Consider the following 19,816-nt stretch of genomic DNA (forward strand, 5'->3'; position numbering starts at 1 on the left):
AAAACAGTATATACAAATACAGTTTACCTGAAAACAGTGGTAGAAGTTTCTACTTTAGAGAAGAAAAAGGCAAAAGCAATAAATTTGAAGAGGTTCCTCAACCCACCATAACTTCTTTACAATCTTTTCTTCCTCGTTGAGGTATTTCTGCCTTTCTTGTTCCACCAGGTTGCGCTGTCGCTGCACAGGATCTTCAAGCCTCTTCACTGTTTCAATCACTTTGCCATTGATTTCTAGCTCTGCTTTCTTCACCATTGCCCTCAGCATCTCCTGGTTCTGCAGCTGTTGCACAAAAGAAATCAACTTCAATTTTTCCTGCTTGACTGACATCCCTGGCAACAGAATACATTGCAGAGCTCAGAAGGTTGGGATAAACACTACCCTACATTGAGTGAGTGTTTTTACCACCTTCTTTCCCTCTTTAGCTGTACCTATAAACATTATTCCATGTATATATATAACTTCCAGTTTCAAACTGATAAACAAAAGATATTGGGATCAGTATATGACCTTCAATTCATAACTTCTGCAAGGCTTGTGGCCTCTTTATTCTGCTTGGTTCAACATGAATCAAGAATTAATTATGCCTCATGAGAATGCTGGATGCTTGACTTCCACTTCCCATGAACCTCACAAGCTTCTGCATCTCACTGCCCATACATGCCTAGTGGATAATCCCACACATTAATGTCATGGCTGGAATGCACTGCTGTTTTCAGAGCAGAGATTTTCAGTTTCTCAAGTGGCAGAGGAAGGACTGTAATGTGGTGTAATTTGGTACAGACACACAGCTCATCTGCAACACATAAAACCTCCTTTACCACCAGAAAACACCCCCCTTTATACGATAATTTTCTGAAAACTGCAAGTCACACCTTCTTTCTTGTCTTAGCCTGATGTTAAGTAGCTCCAGCACTAGTTGTCTTGCTGATAGTAAGCTCACAGAGCAAAACACAAGAAGGCAAACAAGGCTGTACTTTCTGTGGGTAGCCCTGGAGCAGCTATGAGCCATGCTCACAGAAACTAAACCTGTTTAGGTCTGTTACATAAATCACAAGATTCAAAGTGATAAGCAGGACTCCACCTAGTCACAGTTTTAGGATACAGGCAACACGAACACAACTCTGTTAGCCCAGGAGACATTTCATACGATAAGATTTTAAAACACACCTGTGTTAACTGAGGACAAAATTTCCATTTTAAAACTAGTACTTGAACTGTCAGCTGTCTTCTAAACACCTTCTAAGCAACAACCAAATCACATTTAAAACACAAAATAAACCCATGACCTAATAGGGAGAATCACAAAAATGGGATACCTACAACATAGTATAATGTAGTAAGCCTTCTTTAAAATCTATTTAAGAAAACTCATGAGAATAAGAAAAAAACAAGTGCCTTTGCTGAGACAATTATTTCTAACCAATTTGGGCATGAGAGAAACAAACTCAGTTCCTCATTCATGACTCTTCAGTCCCTGTGCCTGACTCTCTTACTCACTTCTCCATCTGCATAACTGATGAGAGGGAGGGTAGCACCTCACTGCAGGGGGGTGTGTGTGTGAAATCTCAGCTGTGACAAGCAGGAGGAGTTTGCTCAAAACTCAGCTCAAGGAAAGTGATAGCAATTAGTGAAAAAATGAAGCTGAAAAACATTTCAACAGCACAGAAATACATAAATAATATCTGGATTATTTTGAAGACTTTGCATTTTGTATGTGTATTTTCCCCATTATGGGACTAACGTTTGGATTTGATAAATTAAAATCTCTTACTGCAAGAGATATACACCTTACTACCTGAGATACACATCTCTTTCATCATGTCATATTTTTGAGTAGGAAAACCTGAATCAATGAATAAATGAGTGAATGAGCATGTAACACTTCAGTAAAGTCATACAATTTATTCACAGCTCTTTAAAAACTGGGGAAATTTGACACATGGAAGTGAGTTAGGATCTGTGAAACAACTGATCTGAGGTCAGTGAGAAGGTCAGTAACAGAGTTAGACTTAAGTCTCAGGTGTCCAGAATTTAAGTCCTTGATGTTCCTCAGCTGCTAACAGGGACTTCCACTAATAGCAAAACTGAGTATGTGTGAGAGTGTTGTGAGTTGTGAGCACATGTTTTTTCCTTTTATGGGGGTATGCAGAGGATCTATATTTATTGTGGTGATGTGTACAGCTAAGGTGTTTGTCACTTCCATTTATGAACTGCTTGAACAATACCAGGAAATTTTAGTCAGAAAACTTCATCTATTTCTGATAATGAGGCTAGGGAATAAAAATGTAACACAGCAAGATTTCAAAAAATCTTGTATGTTGAAGATTCCCAAACCTCAGTGTTTGGAGCGAGCTCTTTAAGTCTGGGACATGACTCATCCTGGTATCAAAGAAATGTTTTTGCTATTTCTATGAAAATTCAATTATTCTAGCAATAATTGGCTAGTTACAGAAAACCTGGGTTTGTTCATGTTTGGGGAACAGGGACAGAAGATGAGAAGGGAGCAGTACATATGGGTACAGACAGACAAAAGAAGGAACTGTGGGAGGGGAGCAATGGTGTCAGTCAGCAGCCAAAGGACAGCATGAGGCAGGGAGAGCAGGAGCACAGGGGGGAGCCGTGGCTGAGAAGGAGAAGGCAGTCTCTGGCCATCACATTTACCTCCACGTTCTGGAACTGAACTTGATTCTTACCTTTCTTTTGCCAGCAGTATCAGATGTGAGGCTCCCTAGATAAGTGCACACCTCACTTGCCCCTCTGACCACCTCTGCTAGTTACTCCACTATCTCAAGTAAAATATGTTTTATGGATCTGCCATAGTTATTCTGGTTCCACATGATAGAACATTTTGTACTATAAGTTTGCTTGAAATCTTAGACATTCATACTTGAAGAGTCTTTCTTAAAACAGTGCTGAAGTTCTAAAGGAAAGTGCCCAAAAGTAAAGAAATGCCATGCAGGCTTTGCTGTCATCACCAAATGGCAATTTCTTGCTAATTAGTTACCTTAACTTACAACTGCAAGCAGCAACCCAACAGAAACAAATTTAACATGCTTTTTTAGAATTCTAGCATCCTCTCATAAATTCTTTAGCCTTGGCTTTCATTTCCAGCCTCGCCAATCTCTCCAGATACCTTCCTTGTCCCTCTTCCTCATCTAGTGCTCCAGCCATTATTTGTCACTGCTCTCACACAAGTACCCCAGCTCTGCCTCTGGCACTCACTTCAAGAATAACCTGATAACTAGTTCAGTTCACTTTGAACCAAGTATTATCTCTGAGACAGGTACCTAGAAAACCAAGTATTAGTTCATAACCCTGCTCCTCATTAGGAGACAAGCATGAGCTGTCCAGGGAGAGCCTCCCAGGCCCTTCTGGGGGAGGGTTCTGGGCCACCCACCTTCCCATGAACTACAGTGCAGCCTCCAGCTCAGGACCTCTGTAGAATCTAAATATCTAGTTCCTGAAGTTTGCTACCATACATTGATTAAAGGTAGCGTCTCCAGTTCTATAATGCAGCTCAAAATACATTTGAATTTCTAATTCAAAGTTACACTTGTGAGACTGAGTATCATATACCATTTATGACAGTGTTGTTATTACATTTTCTGCCCTTTCTGCAGCACTCAAACAGTGCACTGAGTGAAGGAAGAGCATGCATGCATTCATGTTCCTAATGGGGAACATTAATCATATCTAACCATGTTCCCTTTAAATTAGTTCAATTAAAGAAAAGTAGACAAAAACATCCAATGTACATATAAGCTAATGATATATACCATGTACTCTAAGGGTTGGTTCAAACCTGATACTAAGAGTTCTCTGGGAGCACAGAACAACCCCACTAAAGTCATAATGAGCTCAATTCTTATCAGTAACAAATCCACCCATGACAAAGGCTGGGTTACAGGCTATCCCTGGCATTGAGGAAAACTCCACAGCACCATGAAACCAGTCTGTCTTGAATGCTTCTGAAAACCAGAGCACTTAGAACAGGCAAGTCTAGTAGCAAGAAGTGTATACAGCCCCCAGTAACAGCCATGAGGTAAATGTCTGTATGCTAATAATCTCTGCTCAAAATCCAACCACAGACTGAGTCTTAACATTTTGGTGGCATCTCATAACACATGTTTATCTGGTGTGAGAATCAATACATCTGGATCCATTGCTGCTGGATATGGTTTAAAATGAAGATTTTGCCAGAACAAAGGATACATGAAGGAATGGGTCTTTACAATCATGAATTTCTCTGATTCTATTAAGAAAATTAATATGACCTTACGGTGGTAACATCAATTGAAAATTAAACAATAGACATTATTAAACATAGTTTTATGTCCTTTTCCCGTTTCTTAGTCATCCTGCAAAACTTTGTGCCTGTGCAATCATCTTTTTCATTTTGTTGAAGTGTTTCTTCTAGTCTGTCACTGTATGAAAAATTCACAAAAACAGGAACAAACTGACTGCCAGCGCAGGAGAAACAGTGAAATTGAAAAATAGGAAGCACTGTTAAACATAAAATGAAAACAATCTGGGAAAACAGAAAAATAGTTTTTCTCTTTTACTTATAATTATTTTTGAAAAAAACACAGCAGAAAATATTTCATTTAAAATGTGATATTGCAACACTCATCAGTTTAAAACACTGCCTGTTTCACTTGCTGCCCTACAAACTGTGAGCTAAGCTGTTTTTCAACATAATTCAGGAATGCCATGACAGAAACTCTCATGAATGGAATTTAGGTGTAACATGCCAAAGTTTCCCTTGAGCTACAAGTTCTTCCAACTGACTATCAAAATTTCTCAAATCCTTACTAGCTCAATGCACCAAATTTGCTATAATTTTTGAATTAAAGGAAGCCAGCCAGAGGTAATGAGCACTTTGGGGATATGTCCTTTTTCCCTTCTCAAGACCTCCTTGGCAGCATTGATTTGTGCAGATGGTAGAATTTTCTTCACTCCTGTGTGCCGCAATTTTATCTCTGATCTAGAGCATGGCTTCTGCCCTGGGCAGGGCCATGGAGATGAAGCTCAGCTGGGGAAATGCCACCTCCTTGGTGGGCAGCCCAGTGAGAAGGATGAACTCCCTGCCTCCAAGCAGCACTGCAGCCTCCAGCTGCTTTCCAAGGCCACGTGCTGAGCACAGCTGGGGGCCAGACCAAAGGCATTGGCCAAGAGCTGCATCTGGCACATGGTGTGGAGGACAGAGGGGCTGCAGTGGTTTGCAGCACAAATGTGGAAGAATATGCACTCATACATCATGTGCCAGGGCAGAGATCCCATGCCAATGTCTTCAAATTAGATGGGGAACACGATGGCTGGCACGTAGGCAGCACTGCTGAGAATAGCTTTTGAAAAGGACATTTGCTATTGGAGCCTACTCAACCTGAACTGAAAATTTAAATACATGGCTGTATCACAGGCAGAAGTCACCTGACCCAGCTCTTTGCTCCAAACATCTTCTGCCATCTCTGCATTCCCAGAAAACGGAGCATGTTGTCACAGGACCTTCAGCTGGACACATTTTCCTATACTGATGTTTGCCTCACCCTTCTGCTCCTTTGCTCTATGACTGGTTCATAATTTAATTTCCTTTAGATAAGGAGGTGAAGGTAAAACATGCTCTGAATTCTGATTGTATTATCATTATTTTGTTCTAAAATTTATCAGCAAATCAAATGTGATTGACATAGCACCATCACCCTGTTATAGCTGCAGCTCTGAGACAGCTAACATGTGATGTCACTTTCTGGGTTAGGAGGACTGGCAGAGTATTTTGTCTTACAAGAAAGTGCTCTGCTTTCTTTTCCATCTTCTGAGACAATACACAGTGCACTTCAGTTTCCAATTAAGTAAAGGGCTGAAGACCTGTGCAGCTGCATATGCTTATTTTCACAGTGTCTGAGATGAGCAGCATGACTGTATGTGCCAACATACTATTTTTGTTAACTCTTCATTGGTTGTATTCCTTCTTGCAGGTTTTGAGGTGTTGGCATGTATTAGGAAGGTATTGTTAAAACCTGAATGTAAGGAGAGCACAGCAAACCTTTGCAGAAACATTTAAAATACCTTTTTTTTATTTTCCTATTGTTCAAGCAGGCTATTTTTCTGGATTCTGTAAATACAGGACTCAAATTCTGGCTTAATGCATATCTACTGATCCTCAGCTACATTTGGGTTTCCTGACATCAAAGTTGTTTATTCAGGGACTTAAAATCTGTCTCAGCTGTAAACAGTATGGAGCAGGAACAAGGTTCTTCTGACATGTTTATACAACACATAGCATAGCAGGGTCCAAACTGTAATCACAGACTTGATATTACTGTAATATAAATAGTGCTTTGATGTACAGAGTCATCCAACAAAGCTAAATTTTTTTTCCTCAATACCTGAGCAACAGTAGTTTAAGTCAGCTAATTGTCTCACCTTGAGGACTATGCAAACTTTTGTGTCTGTAGCTCTTGGGATTGCCCTTTGCTAGAACTCTGCTACTGAGACCCACTTGTACAAAAGCTAAAAGAGACAAAATGAGAGGGAAGGAGGGAAAAAGGTACAGTAGTTTCACGAATACAAGCCGCACGGAGTATAAGCCGCACTTCCGGTGCCTCGACAATGTTGCTGTCTTTGTCAATAGATAAGCCGCACCCCGAATATTAGCCGCACTTTCATTCGTAGCGAGAATCCGTGCGCAGCTTTCACAAATTGGCCAATTAGTAACAGGATCGCGGCATAGCGGGGTTTACTGGCTCGGGGCGGGGCCAGGAAGGCTCGGCCCGCTCATGGTTGCCGACGGGGCCGGCCGGGTGGTGCTGCAGCTGCCGCCGGGCTCACTGGCCCCCCTCTCCCGTCAGCAACGCCTCGCTGCCGCGTTTGCTCGCCCGGCCGGAGGGCTGCCGCCGCCACCGCTGGCAGGCACGCCGGCCGCCCCGCTGCTGCGTTTACTCGCCCTGTTGGCGGGCCAGCCGCCGCCGCCGCTGCCAGGCACGCCGGCCGCCCCGCGCCGCGTTTGCTCGCCAGGCCGGCAGGGCTGCCACTGCTGCCAGGCTCTGCCGGCAGGGCGGCCGCCGCTAGGCTCGCCGGCCGCCCCCTCCCGTCTGCACCGCCGCCGCGTTTGCTCGCCCTGGCCGGCACTGCAGGCCCCCGCACCGCCGGGCTCCCCCACGCTGCTGGCCCCGATTCTGCTGGGCTTCCCCCGCTGCCAGGCAGTCCCACCCGCCGGCCTTCCTGCTTCTGCCATGCTCCCCTGCACTGCTAGCCCCAGTTCTCCCGGGCTCCCCCGCCTTGCTGGCCCGGGCTCTGCCGCCCCCCTGCCCCGCCCTGCTGGCCCAGGCTCTGCCGCCCGCCCCCTACACTGCTGGCCCCGCCTCTGCCAGGCTTTCCCACCTCAGCCGGGGCCGGCCGGGCTCCAGCTTGGCTTGGGGCTGCCGCGGGCTCTCACTTCCGTGTTGGCAGCTTTTAGAATATTGTTCATGTATTAGCCGCCCTTGAATATTAGCCGCACTTCCGGGTTTCCACCAAACTTTTGGTCAAATTGGTGTGGCTTTTATTCGTGAAATTACTGTACTTGCTGATAACCCACCTTTTTCCCAGCATTATCCAGATAATCATACCTGTAGCTGCTTCATCTGGTGCAGCTGCAGCCGCAGGTCCGACACGTTGCGTTTCATGCCATGCAGGCTGACTTGCATTGCTGGGGCTCCAGCAGGGTGATGGATGACAGCTGACTCCACAGCTCCCAGTGCATTCTTCCCCCCAGATATATTGGCAGTACCTGCAATAAGCAGCAGAACAGGTTGAGCTCACAGCAGAGAAGGTGCAAACATGATCTTTCCTCTGCCACTGAATCCACACTTGTTTCACACGGATGGGAAAAGCAAACGATGGATGCCAATGCTCAGTATTAACAGGGGAGTGGCACCTCCTCATCCAATATATTTTGAGGGAAGCTGGACAGTATCAGAGCATATCTGTGCTGGAACCTCAGTTCTACCAGAGCACTGTGTTACTGCAGGACTGCTTCCTACCACATGTAGTAGAGATTGGATAATAAGTTATAACTGCAGATTACACAAAACAGCAACAAATCACATTGGTTCTGAAAGTAACTTAAAGACTGTCCTCCCAGGAGATGTCTGAGACCAAGCTGATGAAAATTCATTCATAGGACTCCTGAACTGCATATTTGTTGATTAATCATCACAGGAGAGGGATACAGTCAAGCTGCCAAATATGGGGAAAAGATTTCTACAGAGAATCTTGCTTCACTGCTTAAAGGACAATTGCATTATTTCTAGCAGGTATCTCCAGCAGCAACCTTGTAGAACCAGAGAAAGGAAATGGTGGGGCAGAGGCTCTCCAGCCATGTTGCATCCACCCACTCCCTTTTAGTCTGTCAGAAAGGAATACAGAATAACACAAGGAAATGAGCCAAGCCACACTCAGAAAATAATGATCCTTGTCCTCACAAAACTTTAACTTTGTTAAAGAATGCTGCTCTTCTACACAGCAACAATGCCAAGCTTGTTCTTTTCAGTCCCAAGTACCTGGGAAGAAGTTCTATTTAGAGAGAACAAGCAAATTCCAGCTCCTCAGCTAATAGAAATGTCAGCTCCTTCTTGCAATTTGCACTTACACACCCATATTCTTAATTTTTTTCCTAGTGTGTCCCTTCCCTCCCCACACTCCCCCAGCAGCCAAAATGACAGACTGTCAGTATGACAAACTTCATTTTTTAATGAAGTCCTGCAAACTATTCCCCTCACACTGCCAAATCCACCCTATTCCTTGATCTCAAATGGCACAGATGGCTGCTGCTCCCTGAAATGTGGCATTAACACCCCCTCACTACAAGAAAGACATTGAGGTACTGGAGCATGTCCAGAGAAGGGCAACGAAACTGGGGAAGGGTCTGGAGCACAAGTCTGATGAGTAACAGCTGAGGGAACTGGGGGTATGCAGTCTGGAAAAAAGGAGTCTCAAGGTCCTTCTTGCTCTCTACAGCTGCCTCAAAGGAAGGAAGGAGGTGGGAGTTGGTTTCTTCTCCCAGGTAACAAAAAGAAATGGCCTAGAGTTACACCCATGGAGATTTAATGTTAGGAAAAATTTTTCACCAAAAGGGTCATCAAGCACTGGAAGAGGCTGCCCAGGGAAGTGGTTGAGTCACCATCCCTGAAGGTATTTAAAAGATGTGTAGATGTGGTGCTTAGGGACCTGGCTTGATGGTGGACTTGGCAGTGTTAGGTTAATGCTTGGACTGGATGATCTGGAAGGTCTTTTCCAACCTAAATAATTCCATGATTCTATTCTATGATTAGGTCATTCCCTACTTTAGTTTCATCCTTCTCTATGATTAAAAAATCTGAGGAAACAAAAAATAGCTCATCAATGGATTTACACAGGGATTCTGGTCATCATTTGCTGCCACAAGCACACATTACATCAAGTTTAATGAAATCAAACAAAAAACAGTGTATGCTTGCAGAAGGCAAATTTTCAGTGCACTAAAGTGCATGACACATCTTCTGACTGGAATGAACATGAATCCCAAAGTGGGAGGTGCTCTCCCCATGCTCTCATCCCTTGTAGTCTTTTGAACTACTCCTCCAAATGTGCCTGAGTACAGCTCAGCGTAACAACACACTGTTACTGCTTTTCCAACAGGTGTTGATATCTCAATACAACCTTTGCAAAGTTCATCTGGGGGAAGCATTCTTAAAGATGGAAATTACACGTGTCTATTTTTATTTTTAAAAAAATGGTTTTCAAGAATCATGTTTATTACTTTATCTTTGCAGTTCTGCTCAATAAAGCACAGGCCCCTCTGGCTGGATCCATGCTACATACAGTGTGCCATGCCATGGGCCTCTGGAGACATGCTCAGACAAAAATCTGTTCTAGCTTGGTGCAGGCTGTTGTAATGCCATACCTCCCCTACGAAGTCCAGCTAGATCTGCTCGGTGCTTCAACAACAGCACTCATCACTACACTGCTGAGCAAGCTGCTGCTCATCTTTGCTCTACTCCAGTATGATTCAATGCTCTCTTGACTTTCAAAGAGCCCCTTAACAGAAAGCAACACTCAGGAAATAAACAGTCCTTGTTCACTGCCATTATGTACCCACTCCATGCTTCAGTCTAATGTATGCTAATACTTATCTATCTACATGTACTGCTGTTTCTCCTACAGTCAAGCATCTATTTCCCTCCCACATGCACTATTTTTTGCCCTTCAAAAAAAAAAAAATAAGAATGGTATTTAGTTCATAAACTTTACAGACAGAAACCACCAGAGAGTCTGAAAAATGTGGATAAGACTCCAAGAGTTCTGATCCCTAGCCACAAATCTGGACTATTTTTGAAAGCTCACCTACCTTTCTGCTGTTCTTTGCCTCAAGCAAAAGCTCCAAAACCTCAGCCCCTGACCCTGTGATGAGGCAGCCAAGGCATGAATCAGACCCCACCAGTCCCTCCCCCCATGCTGGACCCCAGTCAATTCACATATTTTCTCAGGAAGGGGTGCCTGCTTTCCTTTTAGTGTAGACGTACTGTGATCTGCTTCTGTAAGCAATAAATGTCTCCAACTCCCTACAAAGCAGCTCTCCTCCTCCACTGCTGCCTCAGCCACCTCTTTTCACCATGAGGTGTTCCTGGCTGCCACAGCGTCCCTGCAGCAGAGAGTGCTCAGAGCCTGGGAAACATGCAGGGGGACTGCTGATCCAGGGGGTGTGAAACAGGACACTGAGTGAGCAATACTGATCAGCAGCTGATTTCTCAGATATTCGTATTTTCATCAAGAAAGAATAAAAGGGAAGCTGAATGAGGGGCTGCTTCATCTAGGGAGTGTAGCTCACTTTTGGAAATGGTCCCAGGCTGTAGCTTTGCGATTAGATGTGAGGCCAGATGGACTGAAGGGAAAGAAACAGCACTGGTTCTTGGGTTTTTAAATAAACCCCTTCTTGAGCTAGGTAAGGGAAATTTAACCTCCCACCATAATTTCCTAATACTCTGGACAAACAAAAAAAGTTAATTTTTTACAAAGGCTAATGAACTAAGCTGCCATTTAGAGTACAAAGAGAACTGAAGTGCAGAGAGAGGAAAGGTTTGCTGTGTGCTCAGGGATAAGGAACACGACTTCTACTCCCTGACACTTGACCTTTGCTATGGTTGCAAAGACAATGCTCTCCTTCTGTTTTCCAGATTTCATTTATTTTTTTCTAAAATGCTAAGATTAGATTAGGACAAAATGCCATCAGAAGACACCCAGTAACGTTTTTTTTTTCACAAATTACTCTTCTTATTAAAGAGACACAATATTTTCAAGCATTATTTGGGGATATGTGACAGTTACTAGATGGCACTAAATCACCTTCAAAATAATAAAATATTCTATATATACATTAGCGTGCAACTTCACCTCATTGATCCAAAATGAATTCAGGATTGTATTTTGTCTGTAAATGCTGACAGACTTCTAAGATTAGCATGATCTGTCTTTGAATCTGAAATAAGCAAGCAGATACGGACAATGATTTAAATCACAGGTCATCACAGCAAGAGTCATGCATGTGAGAAGGGCATACAGATAGCACAGATGACACAATAAGGAATCAAATCTGAGCCCTACATTTGTAATACTTCTCTCTGCTGCCATCTTCCTCTTGCTTTGTATTGGTGTTAAGTGCAGAAAATTGTACTCCCTGATCCCCTTCTCATGGAATACTGAAATGTCTTCTTTCTTCTTCTAACAAGGCAGCAACTAGCAAAAAACTATTGGTTTTTGGTTTTTTTTTTTTTTTTGGTAATCCACGAAACAACTGATCCAAATTTGATAAATTAATCCAGGATTTAGTGTATCAATCAATCTCCAGTTTGAGGAAAAATATGACAGAAAAGAGAGTATGTAAGTACTTGTCAGGGTATTTGTTAGTAACCTCATGGTGGCTCATACTAGTATGGTTTGGTTTTAGAATCACATGTTGTTTCTAAGTGAAGAGTTCCTTGATGCCATTCATGTTTCAGGAACTGAAGAGCTTTATAAAGGATTCAGTCATGGGATTTCTCCTAACATTAGCAGGAGAGACATAGCCAGTCTGTGGAGGGTTACTGCTCTTTGAACCCATCCCCCATGAAAGAACTGAGCCTAAAGCAATAAAAGGTAAGAAATGCAGATAAGCATTGTCATTACAGACTCATCTTCCTCAGTGAAAAAGCTGGGTTTTCTCAGAGTCCTTAATACTTGGGGCTAAAGAACCCACTGGCTTGTAGAGACGGGCAAAGCAAAAGCAAGATAAATGCAACAATTTGGTTCATATGACATACCAAACAGAGTATTCACAATCTAGTTATATAGAGCTATCTAGGGTTTCGAATTTTTGCTTTCCCATCCCAAGGGATGTAGTTCTTTATTTTTTGCACAAAAGTCTGCTATCATTGGAACACATACTATAAAATACAATGTTAGTTCAACATTGATGAGGCAATATTATCTTGCACAGATGTTTTATTTTTTAGAATGGGAAGCAATTCACATTTTTGCGTATCAGAGCTCTAGAAAGTACTGTTCAATCAACATTTTATACCACTTTTTCTTTCAAATAGTCTTTGAAATTGCTAAAACTGGTATTTCAGTGCACAGTTGTCAAATGGAATTGTAAAGTGAGAGAGTCACCGCCTAAATGGCTATACTTAATAAAGATTGGGGTGAATTGAAGAACAAAACAGTGGTCAGCAGAAGTGTGTCTGGCTCCTGCTGTCATGTTTGAACTCAAGCATATTTACAAAAAGGAGAAACATTCTGTAGTATATTCTGGCAGATTGCCTAATTTTCAAGTAAGCCAAACTGCATTGACTTGTTGGACCATGTCCTGAGCAATTCCAGCCACAAAAGCAGGAAAATATTCCATTATACAAGACTATTCTTTTATACAGCAGTCTTCAGTAATAGCTGTTGTGGGTTACAATAGTGTAGAATACTAGGGTCATCACACCTTGTTTTCCTTAGCTGCTACAATTTAATTTTCTGGCAGAGTCGTGTTGGAAGGATGGGATACAGGGATTCGGGTGGTAGAGTTACAGCTACACTTTACAGCACTCTTGGGGATCCTTGCAGACTGCTGGCTGCATGGCTGTTCCCACTGTCCTATCCCCTTCTCCCAGGTGATGAGAAAGGCATCTATAGCACAGGCTGAATGCTGGAGTCCTTGCTCATATGCTGGATAGGCACATGGCCATGTGACAAAGCCAATGTCTCTGTCAGTCAGGGACACATGATGACCTGGCCTTTGACAGTAAATTAAGTCCCCACCCTCCATGTCCCCCACCATGCTTGCACATGCAGCTGCTAGATGTCACGTTCCCATTTCAGGGATGAGTCAGTCATACCATAAGGTGGTGAATGAGGATATTTGGGAACAACAGTGCCAGGAAATGGCTGCTGGTCAGATGAACCAGGCTATTCTGTTGGGCTGGGCATGACTTCCCAGGGAATCCCCACTTCTGCTTTATGTAAGTTTGTTTCCAATGAGTATTATTCCATTTCTCATTCAAGTGAGTGCACATTTACTCATGCACACACAAATCACTAAGTAGTTCAGGTTTAAAGGGACCTCTGGAGGTCCAAACTCCCACTCAAAACAGGGCTCACTTACATCAGGTCCTCCAACTCAGTGCCTCCCACCAAGGACTCATCTGAACTGGTACTACCACAGGGAAAGCAGAGAGGTCATTGGTTGCAATGCACTGCAAAGAGGAACCAAGGCACTGTATGTGCTGGTTGTGAAGGTTTCATAAGTGCTTTATATGAGGCCTGTGCAAGTGGGAAATGCCATAAATAAATGGCATAGTCACAAATGCCATAATGACTCTGCAATAGGGAAAAATCTTAAGACCAATTTGCAGCTGTTTTGAATAATGACAGACTTTTCATCATATTGTCTGAACCTGAAAAATTACAACTTGTTTCTTCAAAGCTTTAAGCATTCCTCTCCCCATCCAGAGGCCAGCAGGAAGGGAAGATTTGGAACAGCATCAGAGAGTGGCTTGAGAGCAAAGCTTCAGTATCAGGACTTTAGCGCTTTTTCTCTTCTATGTGGTTGATATTTCCAGGACTATTTTGGTTTCTGTCGATTAGGAGGACATAGTTCAATTCCAGACAAACAGGAATCTTGAACGTGAGCTAACAGCTCCAACAGGAAGGCTAGTTAGGAGCATAATAGGTTTGCTAATAAATGTGTGTGGTTTACTACCTGCTGGAGCACAGACCTCCCTGTGGGAACAGCACCACCGGAGTAGGGAACTGCCTGTATTTGCATTCAGTGCATGACAAAGGTGAAGAGGAGGCAAATAAGCACACGAATACCCTGCAGCAGCCCATGCACAAAGAGCTTCAACCACATGGAGATCTTCTTTCACAACAGGTTTAACTCAATCTCTTAAACATTTAACAGCTTTCCAGGTGGAATGCTAAAACAAGAGGGCTCTTACTGGCTTCATAATTGGTGCTTGCTCAGAACAGTTTAGGTGCAAGCTAATAATTAGTAGGAGATCAATGTGGCCTAATTAGGGAAAGTGCTGTCTTGCTGACTGCTGAATTTCTTGGTGTCATTACATCCAAAGTATCCTAGTGACAGACAGACCTTAGAAAAATTCCAGTGACAAGAAAAGGAATTAAATATTTAGTCTTCTATAGCAATCTGGACAAACGTAGGGCTAATGACATATATATATATACATATACATATATATATACATACACACACACACACACCCTACAGACAGGATGAGTCACTGGAAAATTCACCAGATGCAGAGGCTCTGCATCTCATTTAAACCATTCAGCACAGGTGGAAAATTCATTCCAAATACCATCTCAACCTGTCAGAAATTCCTTTCTTAAAGATGTGAGAGACTCCCTTATCCTGCACTTAAACTTTGGTTCTGACAGTACAGCAATGGAAACTTAAGTAAATTTGACATTTCCATAAGCTGGGATGTTTGTAATGTTAGAGCTATTCATATACCTGAGTAATTTGTAAATTAAAATTAATTATCTTACCTGCAGTGTCAGCGCTGCTCTTGCTGGACACAATTTTCATCATCTTCTCACTAAGTAAAAACAAGAAAAATTGTAATTTTAGTATACTAGCTATTAAAATTGTAGTGAAGTTTATATTCAACAAATTTAATGGCCTTCTCTAAAACATATTTTTTAAATTTAAATCACCAGTAATTTGTCATTCATCAGTAATTTTTTTAAATCACCTTTTAGTACAAGTTAAGCAAGAAATGGAGTATAAGCAGCAGAAAGCATAAGATGTAGCTACATTAATTCTTTTTATCACATAGTAATGCAGTTAATATCCATCTATCATTTGGCATATTCTTCCTCTCTGCCTAGCATTCTCATGGAGATGATAAAGAAACTTAAAAATGATTGAGCATTCAGGATTTTTTTTACTATTACATTCAAATATATTTTTGTTGATTGATTACTAAAATCATTACAGATGAATTCTGTTTTTACCTAGAAGAATCTTTGCTATTACTTGTATTTGGCCCTTTAAAAAGCGCAGACTGAACAAGACCAGTTAAACTGGCAATCTGTTTCTCCATGGCTTGTATCCTCTCTCTGTAAGACAAGAGAACCGTTTGTTAAAGCCACATATATTTGCTTTCAGACTTGTTTTTCTAGGTGAACGATTACCACAGGACTGGAAAGACACTACAGAGTTTGTGCAAAGGCCCTTGGGTACCAGTTTGCATATCCCTTATTGCAGCAGCTTACCACATCTTGCTTTGGACAGCTTTTGCATGGTAACAGACAAATTAGAAAAAAAATCTGCTTAGTTAAAAAGAACAAAACAAACAACCAAGTAATAAACTTCTAATGATCTCACAATACAGGCACCTAAAACAATTTGTTAATGTGTCTTGGAACGAGGTAAAAAAATCTTTTTCAGCATTACATGCATTTTCTCTTTTACCTGCACTGGGCCAATCATTTTGTCTGTACTTAAGGTTTCAGGATTAAAGACTTTACACTTCTTCTTGTTACTATTTTTACTTTCCCCAGACCCAGGATTTTTGTCTGGGAAACATTTAATCTGCCCAAGCTGACTACTTTCCAGCCCAAATCTTTTGCACCTGACATCACAACTGTCTGCTTTGAAAAGGACAGAAATGTGACAGAGAGGCACAGGACACCAAATGCAGACTGCATGGCAACATTGTAATAGACAGATTTTCTTTCATGCACATATCCCGAGAAGTTCCCAAAAAGCAGAAGAAATGAGATGTAGAACTACAATTATTATAATCAATGTTTTCCATAGGAACCAAAGGTCACTAAACAAGAACAATTACTTTTTTTTGGATGTAAAGGCTAACATTTGTGTGTTCATCTGTTTGCATAAATGCATATATTAGTCAGGTACCAGGAGACTTCCTCAGTCAGCTCCAAACCTTTTTCTCACACAGGTGCCCACCTACATGTGCCAGTATGTCAATGACACACCACAACATAGACACACATCAGTATGGGACCCTCTGAAAAGGCATCACATGCAGAAGGAAACTCTAACAGCAGGCTGTGGTTTTAGAAGATGACTGGGAAGAAAACTTCTCAAAAAGCAAGTGGTTAATACCAGCAGCAGCAACTGATGAGAGAAGATGGGACAGACAAACTCAGACACAGACTCAGTGTCCTGCAGGACCCATCCATCACCACTGCAGCATTCTGTGCACATGGGAGCAGCCAAACTCCAGCCACCCCAGCTGCAGTTGCTGTTTGGTGGCTAAAGCAATACCATCAATCAGTAAGAGACATATAAACTCAAATGTAGGTACCAATAGCAGCCAAAAGCAAGCTGACATGATAAAAGGCAAGTAACCAGCCCTGCTTCCAGCCAGACAAATTATCCAGCTAATTATTTCGTTCACATTCAGGAGAATGAATGAGGTTTCCTGGGACAGCACACAGATACCATAGCCAGGAGAGACTCAGAGACACCCAGAGGCTGAGAAAACAGAGCAGCAAAACAAGTAATGAGATGCTAACAGACACAAGCAGGGAAGAAGAGAGTGCTCAGCCAGTCCCCAGCCAGCAGACGTGTTCTTACTGCGATTTAATGCAGTGCACGCATCTTACTTTTCTGTCTTTGTGTTGAAAGGTATTTTGAAGGGTGATGAGAAGACTAGTGAATCTGACTTAATTCATTTCAAACCAAGAAATACGTTATGGAATTTCCACTATTACAAGTTTTAAAATAAGAAACTGGTGCAGGCTACAGTAACCTTTGGAACAAAAACAACTACTAAAACCTAGGGATAAATATAGTCTAACAAACTTTAATGCAGCATTTTTGACACCTAATAATGAAAACATTTTCTTTTCCCAGATAATCATCACAAAACCTTCCTGGAACTAAACTCATCTGGAAGTCTATCTGTTTTACCAATCCATAAATATGATGTTTTTTCATCCCACACTAGATAATCTGGAAACAATTTTCTGCTTCAAAAGATATTATGGCAACACAGACCTGATCTTGTCCTTTGCCATGAAATCTAGGAAAGTATGTTGTTAAGAGGGAGAGGGATGTTCCAAGATAGGAGATGATGAAAAACGAATGAAATACTGGAATCAATTGCACAGAACACATTATTTTTCATATGGTAAAAGCATTAAGAATGTGAAGAATCTACATGTGCTCTGGAGTTACTCTGTTAGAAACTAGGCAGATTTTTCCTGTAATAATTTCACTGTAATACCCAGACTTGTTATGGCCATTAGCACCAAGCATTTCAAAAACAGGTGTCTGAAAGGAGGTGCCTTTTAGGCATTAAATAAAACAACCTGATTTTTGGAGGTGGTTGGACTGTAGGTGGTAGGAGGCAGCACGTTCCAGCATGGCCAGGAAGGGATGTGGATGCCTGGTGATGTGGCTGTAACCTGAGCTGACATGGCTGGAGGGCTGGTGGCCCAGTTCTGTCACCACAAGACCCCAGAGGAGCACGGACAGGATCTGCAGTGGACCCGTTTGCCTCCAACTTCCTTGTGAAGGGCTGGAGCAGCTTCTGCTCCAGGAGGGAGAAAAGAAGGCTTTCCTCAGGCTGTGCCAGGCCAGTGTCTATTAGGCATGCCATGCATTTTCAGCACTACCATGACAAAAATTGTGCATTTTTGGTTCTCAGCATTGTGTTTGCTACCCCTCGCTGTGCTCACTGCTGGGGACAGGGGAGGTGGGAACAGACTGTCCCAGGAGCTCTGCCTGCACAGGGCAGGCCCGAGTCCCACGGATGGGCTGGCCAGTGTTCCTTGGATGGGACAGGCTGGCACTCCAGTGACATGGGTACATCCAGTGACACGGGAAAGACCAAGGTAGCCAGGATGGGACAGGTTGGCACTCCAGCGGTATGGGAAAGACCAAGGTACCCAGGGCATAGGACAGGCTGGCACCCCAGTGACATAGGGCAGGCTGGAATGTGGAGCACTGGGACAGAGGGTCAGGCAGAACAAAACAAAGTGCTGGCCCTGCTTGCGGCCACCAGAAGGGTGGTAGCCCCAGAAAAGCCAACCTGTCTCTGCTCCCAGATTAATTTCCCAGATAAAGCTGCATCTCTCCACCACCCAGGAAGAGCAGGGAGGGTCCCTTTTACAGCAGTTGGGAAAGAAATGACTATTTTCAGCCTGAGCACAGAAAGGCATTGTTTCACATTGTTTTCATGTGAATGCTGGGAGAGTCAGAGGTGGCAGCACGGTGGGGGAGGAAAGGAGGGGACAAGGTCAGAAGCACACCCAGCAGAACTCTGACAGACTTGGCTTTGGCTTCTCACAGACCTTGGCCAAGAAGGCAGGGACAGGCCACTTGCCAGCCCTCTTCTCCCCAGCAGCCCGACCCACAGCTCTGGCCCTGGGTACGTGCAGGAACTGGGGCCCTGCCTTAGCACCCTACTCCCCAAATTCAGCAGAACCAAAGCAAGGCCTTGCTTCTCTAGGGGCCCATGCACTGAAACGTCAGATTTCATCACCAGATTTCTTCCTTACAGCTTCACTGATCTTTCATGTTACTCCTTCTACTGCAGTTAACTGGAAGTAATTCCAAGAAGGGGTACAGCATACTGCTGAATTGGTATCCACTTGTCACAGCAATGCTATTTAAGCATGACGTGTTACTTGCATGTTACTTCTCTCTCCTGGGGACATCTTTAATATTCACATCACTGAGAAGATACTTCATACACACACAGAATAAAACTGGTCTGTGTAACTGCTCATTCATGTTCCTGTCCAACCCCAGGCTTTGCACCACATCACAGATGTACTCAAACACCAAATCTGCATCATGAACTAACTGGCACATCTTCCTGGAGAAAAAAAAATCAGCTTAACTATTTTATAGTTGAGCTCCAAATGAAGCAATGAAAAGGGGGTCAGAGACAGAGAAATACTAATTTCAGTCTATATTACACTATGATAGAAACAGTTCATTACCATTTTTTTTTATCTCACTGTGAAAAGAAAGGAAACAAGAGTAGGCCATCTTTCCCAATGGCTTTCCTAGAATCAAGTGAAGGTGTCTTAGGCTTTATCACAATAAATTCCCCCAAAACAGATGAGTTTGTGTCCTGGAAGGGTGGGAACCAAAGATCAGCAGAATTATTCTGTATTCGGCTTTCTTCCCACAGAAAGATTCACACAAGTGAATATTTCAGTCCTCTAAGGAGAAAATTAAACTCAAACCTTCTACATCTTGAAGCTGGAGGGGAAAAGGAAGCTCTGAAGCACACCAGCTGTTACATTATTTGACAACTCTTATCCC

At 42.8% G+C, this 19,816-nt stretch overlaps 1 protein-coding gene across 3 annotated transcripts in view; it reads right to left on the minus strand.

Moving 5' to 3' along the window:
• The window catches only part of KIAA1217 (KIAA1217 ortholog), a 234,233-nt gene that overhangs the window by 26,196 nt on the left and 188,221 nt on the right, over positions 1 to 19,816 (minus strand). The window contains exons 7-10 of one of the 3 annotated variants that reach the window (XM_042779128.1): positions 15,520 to 15,624; positions 15,052 to 15,101; positions 7,611 to 7,771; positions 107 to 282 (exon numbers count right to left, since the gene is read on the minus strand). In XM_042779128.1, coding sequence (XP_042635062.1) covers positions 107 to 282; positions 7,611 to 7,771; positions 15,052 to 15,101; positions 15,520 to 15,624 — 492 coding nt within the window. Of the gene's footprint in view, positions 1 to 106; positions 283 to 7,610; positions 7,772 to 15,051; positions 15,102 to 15,519; positions 15,625 to 19,816 lie in introns of those variants that run through there. The other 2 variants (XM_033054271.2, XM_042779127.1) reach the window with 2 other exon arrangements.

This window comes from Catharus ustulatus, chromosome 1 (genome assembly GCF_009819885.2).
Source record: "Catharus ustulatus isolate bCatUst1 chromosome 1, bCatUst1.pri.v2, whole genome shotgun sequence".
Classification (NCBI taxonomy): Eukaryota; Metazoa; Chordata; class Aves; order Passeriformes; family Turdidae; genus Catharus; species Catharus ustulatus.